Here is a 19,987-nt window from a genome sequence, read left to right as displayed (position 1 = left end):
AAACGTTGCCTTGTGACCGTCACATGCCTGATGAAGGGGTCCTGCGAGACTCCGAAACGTTGCCTTGTGACCGTCACATGCCTGATGAAGGGGTCCTGCGAGACTCCGAAACGTTGCCTTGTGATCGTCACATGCCAGATGAAGGGGTCCTGCGAGACTCCGAAACGTTGCCTTGTGATCGCCACATGCCTGATGAAGGGGTCCTGCGAGACTCCGAAACGTTGCTTTGTGACCGTCACATGCCTGATGAAGGGGTCCTGCGAGACTCCGAAACGTTGCCTCGTGACCGTCACATGCCTGATGAAGGGGTCCTGCGAGACTCCGAAACGTTGCCTTGTGACCGTCACATGCCTGATGAAGGGGTCCTGCGAGACTCCGAAACGTTGCCTTGTGACCGTCACATGCCTGATGAAGGGGTCCTGCGAGACTCCGAAACGTTGCCTTGTGACTGTCACATGCCTGATGAAGGGGTCCTGCGAGACTCCGAAACGTTGCCTTGTGACCGTCACATGCCTGATGAAGGGGTCCTGCGAGACTCCGAAACGTTGCCTTGTGACCGTCACATGCCTGATGAAGGGGTCCTGCGAGACTCCGAAACGTTGCCTTGTGACCGTCACATGCCTGATGAAGGGGTCCTGCGAGACTCCGAAACGTTGCCTTGTGACAGTCACATGCCTGATGAAGGGGTCCTGCGAGACTCCGAAACGTTTCCTTGTGACCGTCACATGCCTGATGAAGGGGTCCTGCGAGACTCCGAAACGTTGCCTCGTGACCGTCACATGCCTGATGAAGGGGTCCTGCGAGACTCCGAAACGTTGCCTCGTGACAGTCACATGCCTGATGAAGGGGTCCTGCGAGACTCCGAAACGTTGCCTTGCTGTAACTATGTGATCGTTCATTAAAACGTTTGGACCCATATTGGTGATCCTCGGTGTGCTGGTGACATTTTCCCTTTTTGACACATTTTTGATGCGTTTTATTCTGCCCAGCAACAAGTTAAAAAAAAAACACATTTGCAAAAACGCAAAACGCACTGCAGAAATGGATCAAACGCAAACGGCATAGGTGTGAGCCGAGCTTTACACAGATCAGGCTCTGTCTGCGGCAGATGCGTCTTCACCCAGCTGGAGAGGACAATGAAAGAGACACGAGCACATTTTATTCTGTAGAAAAGTAATTGCAAACCTTTTATTCCCAAATAAAACACTTGAAATAAAACCGTCGGTAACAAAATATCTTACACAAAGATCATCTCCATCTATTCGGCAGCAATTTAGGATTCTGACAAGTACAGATCTATGGGGGAGGGGGGCATTATTACATAACAAAAAAGAAAGACCTGATAGATTGTGGGCGGTGGAGGGGGGGGGGGGACTACTTACTGAATTTCACAGCAATGGATAGATGTCGTACTTTCTACACCCTACAAATGTCGGATCAACAGAGATCACGTCGTACATGATGACTATGTTCTTATCAGTGGGGATATGTTACAGCTAAATAAATGTGACTGTGGGGGAGGGGACATTAGAGTGTAAGCTCCTCTGGTACAGAGACTGATGTGACTGTGGGGGAGGGGGCATTAGAGTGTAAGCTCCTCTGGTACAGAGACTGATGTGACTGTGGGGGAGGGGGCATTAGAGTGTAAGCTCCTCTGGTACAGAGACTGATGTGACTGTGGGGGAGGGGGCATTAGAGTGTAAGCTCCTCTGGTACAGAGACTGATGGGACTGTGGGGGAGGAGACATTAGAGTGTCAGCTCCTCTGGTACAGAGACTGATGGGACTGTGGGGGAGGGGACATTAGAGTGTAAGCTCCTCTGTTACAGAGACTGATGTGACTGGGGGGAGGGGGGCATTAGAGTGTAAGCTCCTCTGGTGCAGAGACTGATGTGACTGGGGGGCATTAGAGTGTAAGCTCCTCTGGTACAGAGACTGATGTGACTGTGGGGGAGGGGACATTAGAGTGTAAGCTCCTCTGGTGCAGAGACTCATGTGACTGGGGGGAGGGGGGCATTAGAGTGTTAGCTCCTCTGGTACAGAGACTGATGAGACTGTGGGGGAGGGGACATTAGAGTGTAAGCTCCTCTGGTACAGAGACTGATGAGACTGTGGAGGAGGGGACATTAGAGTGTAAGCTCCTCTGGTACAGAGACTGATGTGACTGTGGAGGAGGGGACATTAGAGTGTTAACTCCTCTGGTACAGAGACTGATGAGACTGTGGGGGAGGGGACATTAGAGTGTAAGCTCCTCTGGTACAGAGACTGATGTGACTGTGGGAGAGGGGACATTAGAGTGTAAGCTCCTCTGGTACAGAGACTGATGTGACTGTGGGGGAGGGGACATTAGAGTGTAAGCTCCTCTGGTACACAGACTGACTCAGTGTTTTCTGTACAGCACTGCGGTATATGTCGGAGCTATAGAAATATATAATAATAATAATAATGTGTGATTGTGGGGGGGGGGGGGGGGCATTAGAGTGTAAGCTCCTGTGGTACAGAGACTGATGTGACTGTGTGGGGGGGGGGGGACATTAGAGTGTAAGCTCCTCTGGTACAGAGACTGATGTGCCTGTGGGGGAGGGGACATTAGAGTGTAAGCTCCTCTGGTACAGAGACTGATGTGACTGTGGGGGGAGGGGATATTAAAGTGTAAGCTCCTCTGGTACAGAGACTGATGTGACTGTGGGGGGGGGACGACATTAGAGTGTAAGCTCCTCTGGTACACAGGCTGACTCAGTGTTTTCTGTACAGCACTGCGGTATATGTCGGAGCTATAGAAATATATAATAATGTGTGATTGTGGGGGGGGGGGCATTAGAGTGTAAGCTCCTCTGGTACAGAGACTGATGTGACTGTGGGGGGAGGGAACATTAGAGTGTAAGCTCCTCTGGTACAGAGACTGATGTGACTGTGGGGGAGGGGACATTAGAGTGTCAGCTCCTCTGGTACAGAGACTGATGTGACTGTGGGGGAGGGAACATTAGAGTGTAAGCTCCTCTGGTACAGAGACTGATGTGACTGTGGGGGAGGGAACATTAGAGTGTAAGCTCCTCTGGTACAGAGACTGATGTGAGTGTGGGGGAGGGGACATTAGAGTGTAAGCTCCTCTGGTGCAGAGACTGATGTTAGTGGCTCAGTGTTCTCTGCGGTATATGTCAGAGCTATATAAATATACACTGCTCAAAAAATAAAAGGAACACTTTTTAATCAGAGTCTAGCACCAAGTCAGTGTAACTCCTGGGATATTGATCTGGTCAGGTAAGTAGCAGAGGGGGTTGTTAATCAGTTTCAGCTGCTTTGGTGGTAATGAAATTAACAACAGGTGCACTAGATGGGCAACAATGAGACGACCCCCAAAACAGGAATGGATTTACAGGTGGAGGCCACTGACATTTTTTTCCCTACTCATCTTTTCTGACTGTTTTTCACTAGTTTGGCATTTGGCTAGGGTCAGTGTCACTACTGGTCGTATGAGGCCATACCTGGACCCTACAGAGGTTGCACAGGCAGTCCAACTCCTCCAGGACGGCACATCAATACGTGCCATTGCCAGAAGGTATTCTGTATCTCCTAGCACAGTCTCAAGAGCATGGAGGAGATTCCAGGAGACAGGCAGTTAATCTAGGAGCACTGGACAGGGCCGTAGAAGGTCCTTAACCCATCAGCAGGACCGGTATCTGCTCCTTTGTGCAAGGAGGAACAGGATGAGCCCTGCCAGAGCCCTACAAAATGACCTCCAGCAGGCCACTGGTGTGAATGTCTCTGACCAAACAATCAGAAACAGCCTTCATGAGGGTGGCCTGAGGACCCGACATCCTCTAGTGGGCCCTGTGCTCAATGCCTGGCACCATAGAGCTTGATTAGCATTTGCCATTGAACACCAGAATTGGCAGGTCCACCACTGGCCCCCTGTGCTTTTCACAGATGAGAGCAGGTTCACCCTGAGCACATGTGACAGACATGAAAGGGTCTGGAGAAGCCGTGGAGAACGTTCTGCTGCCTGTAACATTATTCAGCGTGGTTTTGGTGGTGGGTCAGTGATGGTCTGGGAAGGTATATCCATGGAGGGACACACAGACCTCTACAGGCTAGACAATGACACCCTGACTGCCATTAGGTATCGGGATGAAATCCTTGGACCCATTGTCAGACCCTACACTGGTGCAGTGGGTCCTGGGTTCCTCCTGGTGCAGGGGGTCCTGGGTTCCTCCTGGTGCAGTGGGTCCTGGGTTCCTCCTGGTGCGGTGGGTCCTGGGTTCCTCCTGGTGCGGTGGGTCCTGGGTTCCTCCTGGTGCGGTGGGTCCTGGGTTCCTCCTGGTGCGGTGGGTCCTGGGTTCCTCCTGGTGCACGACAATGCCCGGCCTCATGTGGCGAGAGTATGCAGGCAGTTCCTGGAGGATGAAGGAATTCATACCACTGAATGGCCCCCACGTTCACCTGACATAAATCCAATAAAACACCTCTGGGATATTATGTTTCAGTCCATCTGACGCCACCAGGTTGCACCTCAGACTGTCCAGGAGCTCAGTGATGCCCCCAGGACACCATCCGTGGTCTCATTAGGAGCCTCCCCCGACGTTTGTCAGGCATTTATACAAGCACGTGGGGGCCATACAAACTACTGAGGACCATTCTGCGTTGCTGCAATGACATTTCAGCAACATGGACTCGCCTGCTGAATCATTTCTTCACTTTGATTTTCTAGATGTCTTTGAATTCAGTCCTCTGTAGGTCGATCGTTTTCATTTCCAGCAAACGATGGGGCATCCTTACATTCCTAACACATTACCCCGTCCATGTCAGTATAGAGATCCAGCATGAGATTTTTCCCCATTGAGATCTGATGTGTTTTCAAAGTCTTCCTTTCATTTTTTTGAGCAGTGTATATTTAACATCCTTTATGGCCAGTTTCTATTACTTTACTTTCTAAGACATCCTTATATATATATCCTATACAACATTATTCATTGAGATCCAAAGCCCTAAGACGCTCTAGAGATCCAGCAGGAGATTTTTCCCCATTGAGATCTGATGTGTTTTCAAAGTGTTCCTTTCATTTTTTTTGAGCCGTGTATAATAATAATAATAGTGTGTGACGACATTAGACTGTAAACTCCTCTGGTACAGAAACCGATGTAACCGGCTTGGGGTGGGAATAGTATAAATTATGCATAAAAACTGACAAGAAATGGTAAAATAAACACAAAAATTATGTCATCTTTACCAATGTTCCCTCTCCTGTTTCCCTTTGTTGAAAATAATGGATTACACTAGTCTCAGTACGCCTCAGAATATAAAATAATTGTCCTGTATAAAATGTAAAGGATGAGATCCATATTAAATGGATGTGGCAGTACAAATGGATTTTTTAACTTTTTTGAGATAGCTGGACAGGTGAGATATTAAATGTGAAAAAGGTGAATATATTTCAATCTCATAGCCTTGACCCCTAATCCCTATAGATAATTTTAGAGTCTTGCTGTACTGCCAGCTGAGCCTCAGGCAAACTTTGGTGCCAGTAATGAGTAAAGGATTTGCTCTGGCAGCGACCCAGTGAATCCCAACCCACGATGTGCTTTGTATGATGGATTATTCCCTGTGGATCATCAGCTAGAACTAAACTGGGGAAGGGTTTCTTTGGACCAGTAAAGATCCTTGGTTCCTAATGGTCCACTTTGTTCTGCTGCGCAGCATAAGCCCCCATCTCAGCACTGCGCAAATCACCTTCACCGACCCCTGACCAGCAAATAAATGTGTCAATAGACCTATGAGCCATGTCTAAAAAAATACAAAAGGAATTAGTTCAAATAAAGGTAATTACATTATAATGATGCAACCAAAAAGTGTTGCCTGCCATCATTATTTGCTACACATTTGCCTACTGACCCATTGAGTTGCTGACTTTCAGGAACACAGCCGAGAAGGGGGACACAGTGTGCATTTTAAAATGACCGTAAATTTGCAAGAAAACAAAACCACCGTTATACTATTTTCTTGGTGCCAACATGGCAGCATACAGTACATGTGGTAGTATTCTGCCATGGGTTGGCACCAGGAAAGGAAAATTACAGTAAAAATTTGATGCATTTTTCCATTTTTCTGTCACCAGCATGGCAGCATACTACCCCATGAATGCTGTTATGGATTGCTGCCAGAAAAAATTAAGGTAAGTGATACCATTTTCCATTATATTGGTTTGCCCAGTGGAGTGAATTGGCTTCCCTTTGCGAACATCCATTAGGTACGAATCATCCCAATTTGCTATGGATCCCAGTTTAAACAACCCTGATTGCCAATATCTACTTAGTACTTTTCCAGTTGAAGGCTCTACTTTCTAAGTACACTGCGGAAGAGTTTGACTGATGCAAAAAAAAAAAGAAAAAACAAACAAAAAAAACCCGTTTTGAAGACAGCAGGGATGGAATACGTTATTTCCCAATGTCTTAGAAGCAGTGTATATCTTCCATCACTCAGCGGTTGTTGCCGCTCAAATCACGGCTGAAGTAGCTATGTGACATTAGAAAATTCCTGTCATCAAATGCAGTTCGGCCTTCGTTCACCGCCATCCAGCCCGTTGTCTGGTGTCTCTTCGTGTCAGACAGCAATCTGAAAGCTCTCCCGGTGACAGCTTGGCCGGCGGAAGGAAGATTTGCTTGACATGTATCTGAATGTCGAACTTCTGCCTGTCAGATCCCCTACGTCTATCTGCAGAGCCTCTTGTCTACCAGCTGCCACTTATAGATGTCAGGCTGCAAGGACACTTCACAACGAGGGATTAAAAATCACTGGAGGGCAGAAAATGAAAATATGAAACAACTGCCTTAAACGTACGACCTTAGAAAATGTAGACGGTATTAAAATTTGCAGCTTTGTGGAGGGTTTTTTTTGTTCCCCTCCGCCCCCCTCGTCCTCAACACACAACGGCCACAGCCGCTCGTTCTTTTTATATTTTTGCCCTTTAACAATGTATTTCATAAGCAATTTGCTGCTGGAACAAAAAGCCCTGGTTTATGAAAAGGTCATTCATTGGACGCTCTGCCTCGTCCTCTAGCGTCTGCGTCCCTTGTTCCGCCAGCTGCTCGGCCAGATCCGGAAGGCCGGTGAAGCTGCTCATCCCATCTGCATCCTTGTAGGTTGGGAAATGGGCCTTATTCCTGTCTATCACAAACATCTCATGCCCACGCTCATCCCTGTACTCTTCCAGTTGGGCGAAGGTGGTTGGCCCGTCGGAGTAGTCATTGACGTACAAGATGTTCTCCTCCTTTTTGGCTTTTTTTCGCTTGTGATGCTTTCTGTAGATCATCACGATGAGGAGCAGTGCCGTCAGAGCCAAGAGTGATATCCCAATGGCGATGGCTGTCTGAGTCGCCATATTGAGAGAGTTGAACTCCATGCTCTCCATGTCATAAAGTGGCTCTTGGCTGATGTCTACTGAGGTGTATGACCGAGACTGCTGGTTGGACAGATTGACAGTCAGGTGGAATAACACTTTAGCTGTGCCACCTGGATTGGAAGCCACACACTCATACTTTCCAGCATGAGACATGGTAATGTTGGTCAAAAACAGCATGCCGCTCCCCGTGTCAGAGTCCAATTGTTCGCCAACACTGCGCTCGGTCAGCTCAAAGGTCCTGCTGCCGGTGGACTTGGTGTTAACCCTCGTAGGACCTGTTCGAGCGTGAGCAACCTTCCTCCACATTATCAGTGGCTGGGGATACCCTGAAGCTCGACAGGAGACCCGCAGTTCATCCCCAAGACGGGCGGTGGTCTCCATGGGGTCTACGCTCACCACGGGGGGAATGCAGATAAGGCTGTTTCCAGAGATGTCCAATAGACTCTGGTGGGACAGTCTTGGAGGCTCAGAGCAGATAAGCTTCCTATCGAAGGAGGTCAGGAGACGCTTCCCTTCTTCTTTCATCCAGGCACGGAGCCAGTGCAAGGCGCAATCACATCTCCATGGGTTGTCTAGAGAAACAAAACAAAAAGATGGTAGTGACACCAGAGCATGGTCAAGTCTTCAAACACTTACAGGGTTCCTCAGTTTTATGATGAACATCGTTGTGTGTTGTCTTTTAAATTAGGAGTGTCATTATGTCAGCCTTTACCATCTAATTTCATGACTAGGCTTATGGTCATGTGGAAATATACTGTACATGTGTGTGGCCCCTTGGTGATGTTGTAGGCCTTTTCTAAAATAGAACTATGGGTAATAATTTTTTTAATTTTGGATAGCGTAAGGGGAAGGGTATAACCCCTGTCAGATAGATTTGTTTTGACATCTGTCTCCCATTGGGGAGATTTACCTTCACTTACTGCCCCATAGAAGCAGGAATGAGAGGAAATCCCTGCAAATTAAGGGAATTCCTTGTCAAATGTTCCCTCTATTATTGTTCTATGGACAACCCAAAATTTGTGATTTCTTTTATTTTCACTTTCAATGATAATGACAAACAGGACAAACGGAGAGTGTAAATCTCCCAAACAGGGGCCCAGACTGCAATAAAAACCTAATAGGCGTTCTAATCCCTCTCCACTCTATCCAAAGCTAAACAAATGTTTTGCCTTCAGTTTTGACCACCGTTGCTCTATTTCTTGCATGCTAGCAATCCTTTCTATCTATTCTGCTTACAGAAAATAGAAGTAAATAATTTGATAGAAAATTCATTTTCAAAGGCCAATTTCCTCATAGTTCCTCCATGTGTTTAATGCCCTTCTTACATCAATCAGAAAAAATTCAGAGCTAAATTGGTACCTAACCACCCCCCCTCCCCTATTACAGCCATTGACAGTAGCACTTTAGGAAGCAGAGATCTGCCATTTCTACCTTGACATTTAAAAAACCATTGCTGAGCATAATGGCAGTGCACAGAGTGACATTTGTAAACGTCAGTTTTCGGCTAGAAGTGAAAAATTGAAAATAGCAAAAAAACACTATTATTGCTGCAATTCGAAGTATACACATTTTACCCATCAGAGAAGCACTGTGCACATTGATGGATTATTATATTACATGGTACACAGTACACGGGGCACAGTTTTAGGTACACATTGACAACTATATGAAAAGCTGTGCTGGAAGTGTGACCAGGCAGCTCCTATTCTTCAGCTGTTGCAGTTTGGTGTTGGTCGGTGTCAGGCTCTCTCCGTGGGGGGCATGATCTGGTGTTGGTTGGTGTCAGGCTCTCTCGGGGGGGGGGGGGGGGGGCACGCTCTGGTGTTGGTCGGTGTCAGGCTCTCTCGGTGGGGGGGCACGGTCTGGTGTTGGTCAGTGTCAGGCTCTCTCTGCGGGGGGGCGTGGTCTGGTGTTGGTCAGTGTCAGGCTCTCTCTGCGGGGGGGGGGCACGGTCTGGTGTTGGTCAGTGTCAGGCTCTCTCTGCGGGGGGGGGCACGGTCTGGTGTTGGTCAGTGTCAGGCTCTCTCTGCGGGGGGGGCACGGTCTGGTGTTGGTCAGTGTCAGGCTCTCTCTGCGGGGGGGCACAGTCTGGTGTTGGTCGGTGTCAGGTTCTCTCCGCCTAGGGCAGCACAAAACCTAAATACACCATTGAGCTGATGTGCAAAAGTATTTATGTACGAATGTGGAACCGTTCCAAAAAGAGGACATCACTGTGTTGCTGGCTGACCATGTATTTGTATACGATGACTATGGTAGCCACCCTGCCCTAAACAAGACTGTTTATTTACATTTAGAGCTGCTAAGCTGTAACCAGCCTGAGCTTGATTGACAATTTTGCCTTTGCTGGGTTTCCCCCAAGCTCTGGTTATTGTTTGCTTGTGCCTGTTTCTGGGGCATGTTCCTGGCAATAGTGTTGAAGGCTGCAAAACTCAGTTCTGAATAATTATATCTCCCCGACCAACTGCTAGAAGGTTTATTGCCAGCGGTGCAGGCTGGGAGAGGGAATAAATATTTGGGGAGGAAAGCATTTGTATATTTGATATCTTACAGAGGTTGTTCCGTCCTCCCCTCCCAAAAAAAAAATTTAAATTAAAAAAAGGACACTTATCTGTCCAGGGATCCAGCTCTGTCCTCACTTGGGCTGGTTCTTCCCCTATTTTCAAGTCCCCAGTTCCGCCATGCTAACTGCAGGAAAGCTGGCTGTGACCCCTTGTGGCGTCACAGCCAGCTCCCCAACTGCACCCTGTGAATGACCCCGCAGCCTCTAGAGAAGTGGGAGGCCAAACTTTCGCTGGAATCACCTATGTGATCCCAATGGAAGTGAGAGCAGGTACCTGTCAAATCCTCCTCCCTAAAAAAAGTGTCCAAAGGTTGAAGAGGAAGGGGAGGTGGAGGCAAAAAAGCGGAACTTCACTTTAGGGTTTAAATTCGTATTTTTGCTTGTTGCCTAAAGTGCCTGACCACATAATTGAACAGATTGCCTGGGTTTGAGGACTAGAATGCTGACCAAGGGGATTGTAGCACCATGGAGGAACTTCAGCCTAAGTGGGGTACCAGAGAAGCTGGGTAGAAGCCTGGTTCTCGTCTGAAGTATGAGGACCTCTACCCAAGAAGTCCACAGCTGAACCAGTCAGCATTTTGCAGCCAGGAGCGGAGTTTCCAGGATGCTGGGTTCACTGAAAAGTCCTCTATCAGTGAAGACTAAGTACTATTATGTCACTCTTCTGGAGTCTGCCTTGCCCACGGGGGTCCTACACCCTAACCCTCTCTCCCAGGAGTTTTATATAGACCTACTAAATGCCATGTTGTTCTGAAAAGTGTCTGGCACCCTTCAATACAACCAACTATTCCCAAAGATCAGACCTCTAGGTAAAATCCTAGCCCACGCTGACTCTGAGGTTTCTCACTGGTCCTTGGGGGTCATGGAGGGCACTACGCTACAAATCAGTAAATTAATTACTCTTGGTACGAAACTGAATCTCTAATGAAAGCTGAACTCCATGAACCCCGTTGCCGTTTACCTCTATCCCCCTCAGCAATAACAACACATTTAATTAAATAAGAAAAACAACTTTTTGTGCAATTATTCATTTTATTTTGTGTGATGTCCTCAGCTGCTTGACAAATATCTACATTTACTGGGTGCCGGAGGAAGGATCTCTGCAGGCGCTGGGAGTGCTCCGGTATGGCGGATGTGTATAGGTGGAGCTCAGGACTCTTGCACCCTGATCAGTCCCCACATAACTAGCGTTACATTGCATCAATGGATATGTGGATTTTGCATCCAGGTGCCATGCATTCATACCCACCGATAGTAACGCATCACTGCTCTCCTTCTATACAATGCACTGACGAGGATATGGGACTGGGAGCAAATTCTCCTTATGGAGAAAACAGTGGCACCAGGTCGTAGAAAAAGGAAAATAGAAGAAAAAGGGGGCATATTAGGGTAAAAATGGACCTTTTGTCATAATGTAAGAAAGTTCATTGCCAACCAGACTGTATTCTTCCTGGCTGGAGTTCAACTTTAATTATTTATCTCCTGCTTGATGGTGTGTATATATGCATCCAACTACACTATATTGCCAAACATATTGGGCCGCCTGCCTTTACATGCACATGAAATTTAATGGCCTCCTAGTCTTAGTCCGTAGGGTTCAATATTGAGTTGGCTCCGCCCTTTGCAGCTATAACAGCTTCAACTCTTCTGGGAAGGCCGTCCACAAGGTTTAGGAGGGTGTCTATGGGAAGGTTTGACCTTGAGCGTATTTGTGATGTCAGACGGGAAGGCCTGGCTCGCAGTCTCTGCTCTAATTCATCCCAAAGTTGTTCTATGGGGTTGAGGTCAGGACTCTGTGCAGGCCAGTCAAGTTCCTCCACCCCAAACTCACTCATCCATGTTTTTATGGACCTTGCTTTGTCATGTTGGAACAAGAAGGGGCCATCCCCAAACTGTTCCCACAAAGTTGGGAGCATGACATTTTCCAAAATGTCTTGGTATGCTGACACCTTAAAAGTTCCCTTCCCTTCACAAGCCCAAATCCTGAAAAACACCCCCACACCATAATATCCCTCCCATCAAACTTTACACTTGGTACAAAGCAGTCAGGCAAGTACTGTTCTCCTGGCAACAGCCAAACCCAGACACGTCAATCGGATTGCCAGACAGAGAAGCGTGATTGGTCACTCCAGAGAATACATCTCCACTGCTCTAGAATCCAGTGGCGGCATGCTTTACACCACGACATCTGACGCTTTGCATTGCACTTGGTAATGTAAGGCTTGGATGCAGCTGCTCGGCCATGGAAACCCATTCCATGAAGTTCTCCACACACTGCTGTTGTGCTAATCTGAAGGCTACATGAAGTTTGGAGGTCTTTAGCTATTGACTCTGCAGACAGTTGGCGACTTCTGTGCACTTCAGCATGCATTGACCCCACTCTGTCATTTTATGTGGGCTACCATTTTGTGGTTAAGTTGCTGTTGTTCCCAGTTGCTTCCAATTTGTTATATTCCCACTAACAGTTGACCGTGGAATATTTAGTAGCCAGGAAATGTCACGGATGGACTTATTGCACAGGTGACCACCTATCACGGGACCACGCTTGGAGTCACTGAGCTCCTGAGAGCGACCCATTCTTTCACCAATGTTTGTAGAAGCAGTCTGCATGCCTAGGGGATGATTTTATACACCTGTGTCCATGGAGGGGATTGGAACACCTGAATCCAATGATTTGGAGGGCGGGGCCAATACTTTTGGCAATATATTATATGTTTAGAACCAACTGCATTCACTGTTAATCCAGAGATTTCCTATGCAGTCCTTTTTTTCTACAACTAGGAAATAATATGAAGTGACCCAGATAAATATGTAAACTGTAGATCAAGCAACGCTACAGTGAAAAGATCTGGACATCTTTTTTTTTCAAACCAACATGCACAGAAATAATTCTGATACTGAACACCCCGGCACCCCCTCACCTGTCAGTCGGAGCACTTGCAGGCTGATGAGAGGCCGAAGAGTGCTGCGAGTTATGGAACGCAGGTTGTTTTTGCTGAGGTCGAGTAGCGCAAGCGAAGACAGCCCAGAGAATGCCTGGTCCTGGAGCATCTCAATATTGTTTTCCTGTAAATGCAGCTCCTGAAGCCTCTGCAAAGGACAAACATGGGTTATGAAGACAATGGGAAATTGCAAAAGCCAAAGTATACATAGAATTTTCTTCCAGTATCTAAATATACTATAACATACTGGGTGTCCTGGTTTCTGGTGTTCTCAGAGAGCTTTCAGTTCTTGGGTCACTTGAGTGCTTGCATCTAGTGACAGATTTGCTTTAACCCCTAAAAGTTTATATAGGGTGACCAAACAGTGAGGGTCAAATCAGATTGAACAGGTCAATGCAAATGGAAAAAAATAGTTGCCCACATATTGTAGATCAAACCTGCTGAGTGTAGACAGTACCAAAAATGACAAAGAAAAGAGCTGGATCTGATGGTCACAAAAAGGTAGGTTAGCTATATGGCCAACACAAGAACACTAAAAGCAATAAATGACACAATGGCCAACCAAACTCTGCCCTGGTTTCTGGTGTTCCCAGAGTCTTCTTGGGTCACTTGAGCACATGTATCTAGGTTTGCTTTAACCCCTAAAGGTTCACGTAGGAGACTAAAGGGTGGACAAACAGTGAAGGTCTAATCAGGTTGAACAGGTCAATGTAAATGGAAACAAACACATAGTTGCCCAAATGTTGGTGAAGATCAAACCTTCTGGGTGTAGACCGTACCAAAGAATGAGACGGAACTATAAGGTAGAATTCACTAGTGGTTCATCCAGAAAGCATCCACCAAAACATAGAACAGAGTTGGACCCCAAGGTCACAACAAAGTTAGAGCAGGTGAAGTCAGCTATGAGGACAATCCAAAAACACCAAAAACAATAAATGCTACAATGGCCAACTGAGCTCTAAGTCAGGGGTCCTTTTTAAAAGGCAATGGGCCAACAGAACATACACAAAACACACACATTTTCTTTATCAACAAAGACTAGAAGACCTACAACCAATTGAAAATCACCTGCTCCCCAAATAGACATCAATGCCGAAAAAAACCACTGGATGCCCTGCTGGATGAATCCACATCAAGTAAGTCACTAACAGACAGTGTTACTTTGGTTGCCAAGTTTAAAGCTGAAACATTTGCAGCATTAAACTTTCACAATTTTTTTTTTCCATTTATAAAATATGACAGCCCATCATGGCTTACCGGCAGGTCAGAGAAGGTGTAGGACACAAGACGGGTAATCTGGTTCCCTGCCAGGTAGAGGACTCTGAGGTGTTCCAGACCTTTGAAGATGCTGCTGTTGAGGAGATGGATACGATTTCCGTTGAGCGCCAGTTCCACCAAGTGCTGCTGGGACCTGAAGGCGCCGGGCTCCAGGACAGAGATGCTGTTGTTCTGGATATAGAGGTATTGGAGACCCAGGAGAGGAGACAAATCTTGCTGCTGGATCTGAGATATGGCATTATCCTGTAAGAACACAGTCTGCGGAGAAGAGAAAAACCCAGGTAATTTAGTTGGCCACACTGCTGAGATCTTATCTGCTAAGTGCCCGGGTCAAAGTCTGTAGGTGTATCATAAAGGCCTAGGCCTAGGGAGCCAGGATGGTGGAAAAAACACATGGCTTTGTTTCCTTTAGGCTTGGGTCAAAGAAGCAAAGATGGTGAAAACAAATCACATGCATTTGTTTCCAATAGGTCTAGGCCTAAGGTGCCAGGATGGTAAAAAAAATAGAGTCACATGGCTTTCTTTCCTAACAAAGCCATGTGATCACCATATCAGCACTTACCAATGGCTATGTTGCTAAACAAAGCCAACCCTAATGTTAACTGTAATGCTTTGTTGATAAACAAAGCCCTGTGATCTCCATGTCAGTTCTGAGCCAGCGATAAATGTCTTAATTTATCACAAAGCCATGTGGTTGCTAAGTTGCACTCCTGGGATCTTCTTTGCTCCGTTCCTGGGTCAAATTCTATGGGTGCTTCATAAAGCCCTTCACCTATAGAGACAGGATGGTGAAGATAATCACATGGCTTTGTTTTCCTAAAAAAGCCATGTGATTACTGTATCAGCACTGATCAATGCTCTCTTGCTAAACAAACCCAACCCTAATGCTAACTTTAATGCTTTGCTTATAAACAAAGCCCTGTGATCTCCATGTCAGCACTGAGCTGGAAATAAATGCCTTTATGTATCAGAAATCCATGTGGTTATGTTACACTCCTTTTCCACTATGTGCCTGGGTCATGGTCTATGGGTGCATCATGCAGGCCTGGGCCTATGGTGACAGAGTGGTGAAAAAATGTACCAGGCTTTTTTTTCTATAGGTCTGGGCCAAAGGTGCCAAAATGGTGAAAAAATGGTGCCAGGATGGTAAAAAAAATAGAGTCACATGGCTTTGTTTCCTAACAAAGCCATGTGATTACAGTCTCAGCACTGATCAAAGCTCTGTTACTAAACAAAGCCAAGCCCAACGCTAACATTAACACTTTGTTGATAAACAAAACCCTGTGATCTCTGGAAATAAATGCTTTTATTTATCAGAAAGCCATGTGCTTGTCACTTTACACACCTGAGATCTTCTCTACTATGTGCCTGGGTCAAGGTCTATGGGTGCGTCATATAGGTTTGGGTCCAAGGTGACAGGATGGTGAAAAAAATAACTTGGATTTTTATCCTAACAAAGCCACGTGATCGCCATATCAGCCCTGATTAATGGCAATTTCGCTAAATATAGCCAACCCATATGTTAATTCTAACACTTTAGGAAACCAAGTCATGTGATGTCCATGTCAGCGCTGAGCTGGAGATGAGTGGCTTCATTTATCACAAAGCCATGTGGTTGTTGAGTTTCAGGGAAGACTCTCAATTTTGAAGTTCTCTAACGCAGCGGTTCTCAACCTGTGGGTCGCGACCCCTTTGGGGGTCGAACGACCCTTTCACAGGGGTCGCCTAAGACCAGCAGAAAACACATATTTCCGATGTGTAAAGAGCAGCTACTGTGTAGAAAACAGCTGCTGTGTTGAAAGCAGCTACTCTGTTGAAAGCAGCAGTATTGGAGGTAAAACGACACTTCATGAATTATAATTACTGGGTAAATAATTTTATGGTTGGGGGTCACCACAACATGAGGAACTGTATTAAAGGGTCACGGCATTAGGAAGGTTGAGAACCACTGCTCTATAGGAACTCTCTTCGGAGTGAGTGGCTTTACCAGAATTTCAGCAGGGGAAGAATAGGGCCAATGTGGAAGATGCTTACAACCAGGGGCGGACTGACCATTTGGAAATTCGGGCACTGCCCAAGGGCCCGGGGTCAGTAGAGGGCCCCATGAGATGCCCCTGGTACCTTTTTCATAGGCTTTTTTGAGTTTGGGCACGGACACAGGGGCTCCATGATCCCCTATTGCCCGGGGGCCCCATGAGTTGTCAGTCCGCCCCTGCTTACAACTATAAGAGTAGGACATTTACACCCATCAGCCACTTTATTAGGTCCACCTGTTCAATTGCTTGATAACACAAATTGCTAATCAGCCAATCACATGGTAGTAACTCGATCCATTTAGGCATCTAGCCGTGGTGAAGACGACTTACTGAAGTTCAAACCAAGCATCAGAATGGGGAAAGAAGAGGATTGAAGTGACTTTGAACGTGGCATGGTTGTTGGTGCCAGACGGCTTGGTCTGAGAATTTCAAAAACTGCTGATCTACTGGGATTTTCACACACAACCATCTCTAGGGAAATCCAGACTCATCAGACCAGGCGACATTTTTCCAATCTTCTATTGACCAATTTTGGTGACCGTAGCCTCCGTTTCCTGCTCTTAGGTGGCAGGAGTGGGATCCGGTGTGGTCTTCTGCTGCTGCAGCCCATCTGTTTCAAGGATCAGCCTATTGTGTGTTCAGAGATGGTGTTCTGCATACCTTGGTTGTAACGAGTGGTTATGAGTTGTGTTGCCTTTCTATCATCTCCAACCAGTCTGCCCATTCTCCTCTGACCTCTGACATCAACAAGGCATTTTCCTCCACACAACTGCCACTCACTGGATATTTTCTCTTTTTCAGACCATTCTCTGTAAACCCTAGAGATGGTTGTGCATGAAAATCTCAGTAGATCAGCAGTTTTTGAAATATCGTTGAGAAAACCCTATCTAAAAAAGCTAATGGGGCTTTAAAGGTACCTCACCGTAGCATTAGAAATATAGTAAACACATATAGGCAGTAGATAACATTGAACACCTTTTATAAAGTGCATCATGCAGGCCTGGGCCTATGGTATAAACCACCTATGGGTGGAAACAGCTTTTTTTTGTGATAGACATATACATGAAATAGCATAAAACTGCAATCAACAAAAAAAAGAAAAGTCGCGGTAAGTCGTGGCTGACGTCTTAGACGCTGGGGTGTCACGGGTGTCAGCCACAACAAACTGCAGCCACTACATAGGGACAGAGAAACTATGGAAATATTGTGTATGATTACTTATTAAGTATATGTTTTTGGTTTTTGTTTTGGTTTATTGTAGAATTTTATGTTTTGTTTTGTTCCCTGAAGAAATGGGTTGCATCCCACGAAACGCTTTGGAATTTACAAGCAAAAAACTTCATATGGTCTCAAGTGGATATCAATCAATATTTTTATTTTCAACACCTATGACGTTGTCCAATTAGGTGTTGTTTCAATACCATTTATCCCTCCAGTGTTAACCATGCATTCCTATTTACTATTTCCATAGTTTCTCTGTCCCTATGTAGTGGCGGTGGCGTCCCGTGGCAGGTGCGGGGGGTACGGCCCGCACTTGGTGACACCGGACCCGCTCCATGAAAAGGTAAGTTGTAAAGCAAGCCAACGATCCCTGCAGGATGGATGGGATCTGCGGATTGGGGAGCATGATGGATCGGACTCCAATCAATTATGCTCAATCCGCAGATCTGATCCATCCTGCGGGGATCGTCGGTATGCAACCTATACGGGGTGAAACCGGACCCGCTCCATGAAAAGGTAAGTTGTAAATAAAGCTGAGGATCCCCGCAGGATGGATGGGATCTGCGGATTGAGCATAATGGATCGGAGTCCAATCCATCATGCTCCCCAATCCGCAGATCCGATCCATCCTGCGGGGATCGTCGGTATGCAACCTATATGGGGTGACACCGGACCCGCTCCACAAAAAGGTAAGTTGTAAAGCAAGCTGACAATCCCCGCAGGATGGATGGGATCTGAGGATTGGGGAGCATAATGGATCGGACTACAATCCATTATGTTCAATCCGCAGATCCCATCCATCCTGCGGGGATCGTCGGCATGCAACCTATATGGGGTGACACCGGACCCGCTCCATGAAAAGGTAAGTTGTAAAGAAAGCAGACGATCCCCGCACGATGGATCGGATCTGCGGATTGAGCATAATGGATCGGAGTCCGATCCATTATGCTCCCCAATCCGCAGATCCCATCCATTCTGCGGGAATCGTCGGAGGGGCTGTCACCAAGTGTGTTACCGCACCGCCTGACACCAACCATAGGGATGCCTCTGTGTAGTGGCTGCGGTTCGTTGCAGCTGACACCCGTGACGCCCCAGCGTCTAGGACGTCAGCCACAACTTACCGCAACCTTTTTCTTTGTTGATTGCAATTTTATGCTTTTTCATGTATACGTCAATCAAAAAAAACTTTTTTTTTTCCACCCATATGTGTTTTTTTTAGCCTAATAAAAGGTGTTCAATTTTATCTACTGCCTATATGTGTTTTAATATTTCTAATGTGTAGCGTGTGGTACCTTTAAAGCCCCATTAGCTTTTTTTGGTTATGGTTTTCTCACAATGTTTCCTAGGGGTGTGGTACCAGGACAGCCAACATACAAGGCTAGGTTACTTTCTCTCCTTCTCCCACCTGTCCCATTATTTCAGTTTTTTAAATACTCAGACCAGCCAGTCTGGCACCAACAACCACGCCACGTTCATAGTCACTTAACCACTTCAAGTCCGGACACTTTCACCCCCTTCCAGTCCGGACACTTTCTCCCCCTTCCAGTCCGGACACTTTCACCCCCTTCCAGTCCGGACACTTTCTCCCCCTTCCAGTCCGGACACTTTCACCCCCTTCCAGTCCGGACACTTTCACCCCCTTCCAGTCCGGACACTTTCTCCCCCTTCCAGTCCGGACACTTTCTCCCCCTTCCAGTCCGGACACTTTCACCCCCTTCCAGTCCGGACACTTTCTCCCCCTTCCAGTCCGAACACTTTCACCCCCTTCCAGTCCGGACACTTTCACCCCCTTCCAGTCCGGACACTTTCTCCCCCTTCCAGTCCGGACACTTTCAACCCCTTCCAGTCCGGACACTTTCACCCCCTTCCAGTCCGGACACTTTCCCCCCCTTCCAGTCCGGACACTTTCCCCCCCTTCCAGTCCGGACACTTTCCCCCCCTTCCAGTCCGGACACTTTCACCCCCTTCCAGTCCGGACACTTTCCCCCCCTTCCAGTCCGGACACTTTCCCCCCCTTCCAGTCCGGACACTTTCCCCCCCTTCCAGTCCGGACACTTTCACCCTCTTCCAGTCCGGACACTTTCACCCTCTTCCAGTCCGGACACTTTCCCCCCCTTCCAGTCCGGACACTTTCACCCCCTTCCAGTCCGGACACTTTCACCCCCTTCCAGTCCGGACACTTTCACCCCCTTCCAGTCCGGACACTTTCACCCCCTTCCAGTCCAGGCCAATTTTCAGCTTTCAGCGCTATCACAATTTGAATGACAACTGCACAGTCATGCAACACTGTAACCCATATGAATTTTTTAGCATTTTTTTGAGACAGATAAAGCTTTATTTTGGTGGTATTTATTCACCGCTGGGGATTTTTTTTTTTTTTTTTGCTATATAAATGAAAAAGTCCAAAAAATTTGAAAAAAAAGTGTTTTTCTTATACAATTTTGCAAATAAATAATATTTCATCATAAATCTTGGCCAAAATGTATTCAGTTATCTTTTTAGTAAAAAAAGTTAGTTTATAACCAAAAATTATAATTTGAAAACTTTTTTTTACA

General features: G+C 46.6%; 1 protein-coding gene across 1 annotated transcript in view; it reads right to left on the bottom strand.

Moving 5' to 3' along the window:
* Nucleotides 1-1,156: 1,156 nt before the first annotated feature.
* The window catches only part of LRRC24 (leucine rich repeat containing 24), a 230,166-nt gene continuing 211,335 nt past the window's right edge, over nt 1,157-19,987 (bottom strand). Inside the window, exons 3-5 of the mRNA XM_089692105.1 lie at nt 14,155-14,433; nt 12,877-13,045; nt 1,157-7,967 (exon numbers count right to left, since the gene is read on the bottom strand). Coding sequence (XP_089548231.1) covers nt 6,961-7,967; nt 12,877-13,045; nt 14,155-14,433 — 1,455 coding nt within the window. The 3' untranslated portion in view covers nt 1,157-6,960. The remainder of the gene's footprint in view (nt 7,968-12,876; nt 13,046-14,154; nt 14,434-19,987) is intronic.

The sequence above is a fragment of the Staurois parvus genome, unplaced genomic scaffold (assembly GCF_062004578.1).
Source record: "Staurois parvus isolate SC_StPar_1 unplaced genomic scaffold, SC_StPar_1.0 ptg000575l, whole genome shotgun sequence".
Classification (NCBI taxonomy): domain Eukaryota; kingdom Metazoa; phylum Chordata; class Amphibia; order Anura; family Ranidae; genus Staurois; species Staurois parvus.
The sequence above is the reverse complement of the archived record's forward strand: the minus strand, read 5'-3'. Positions and strand labels throughout refer to the sequence as shown.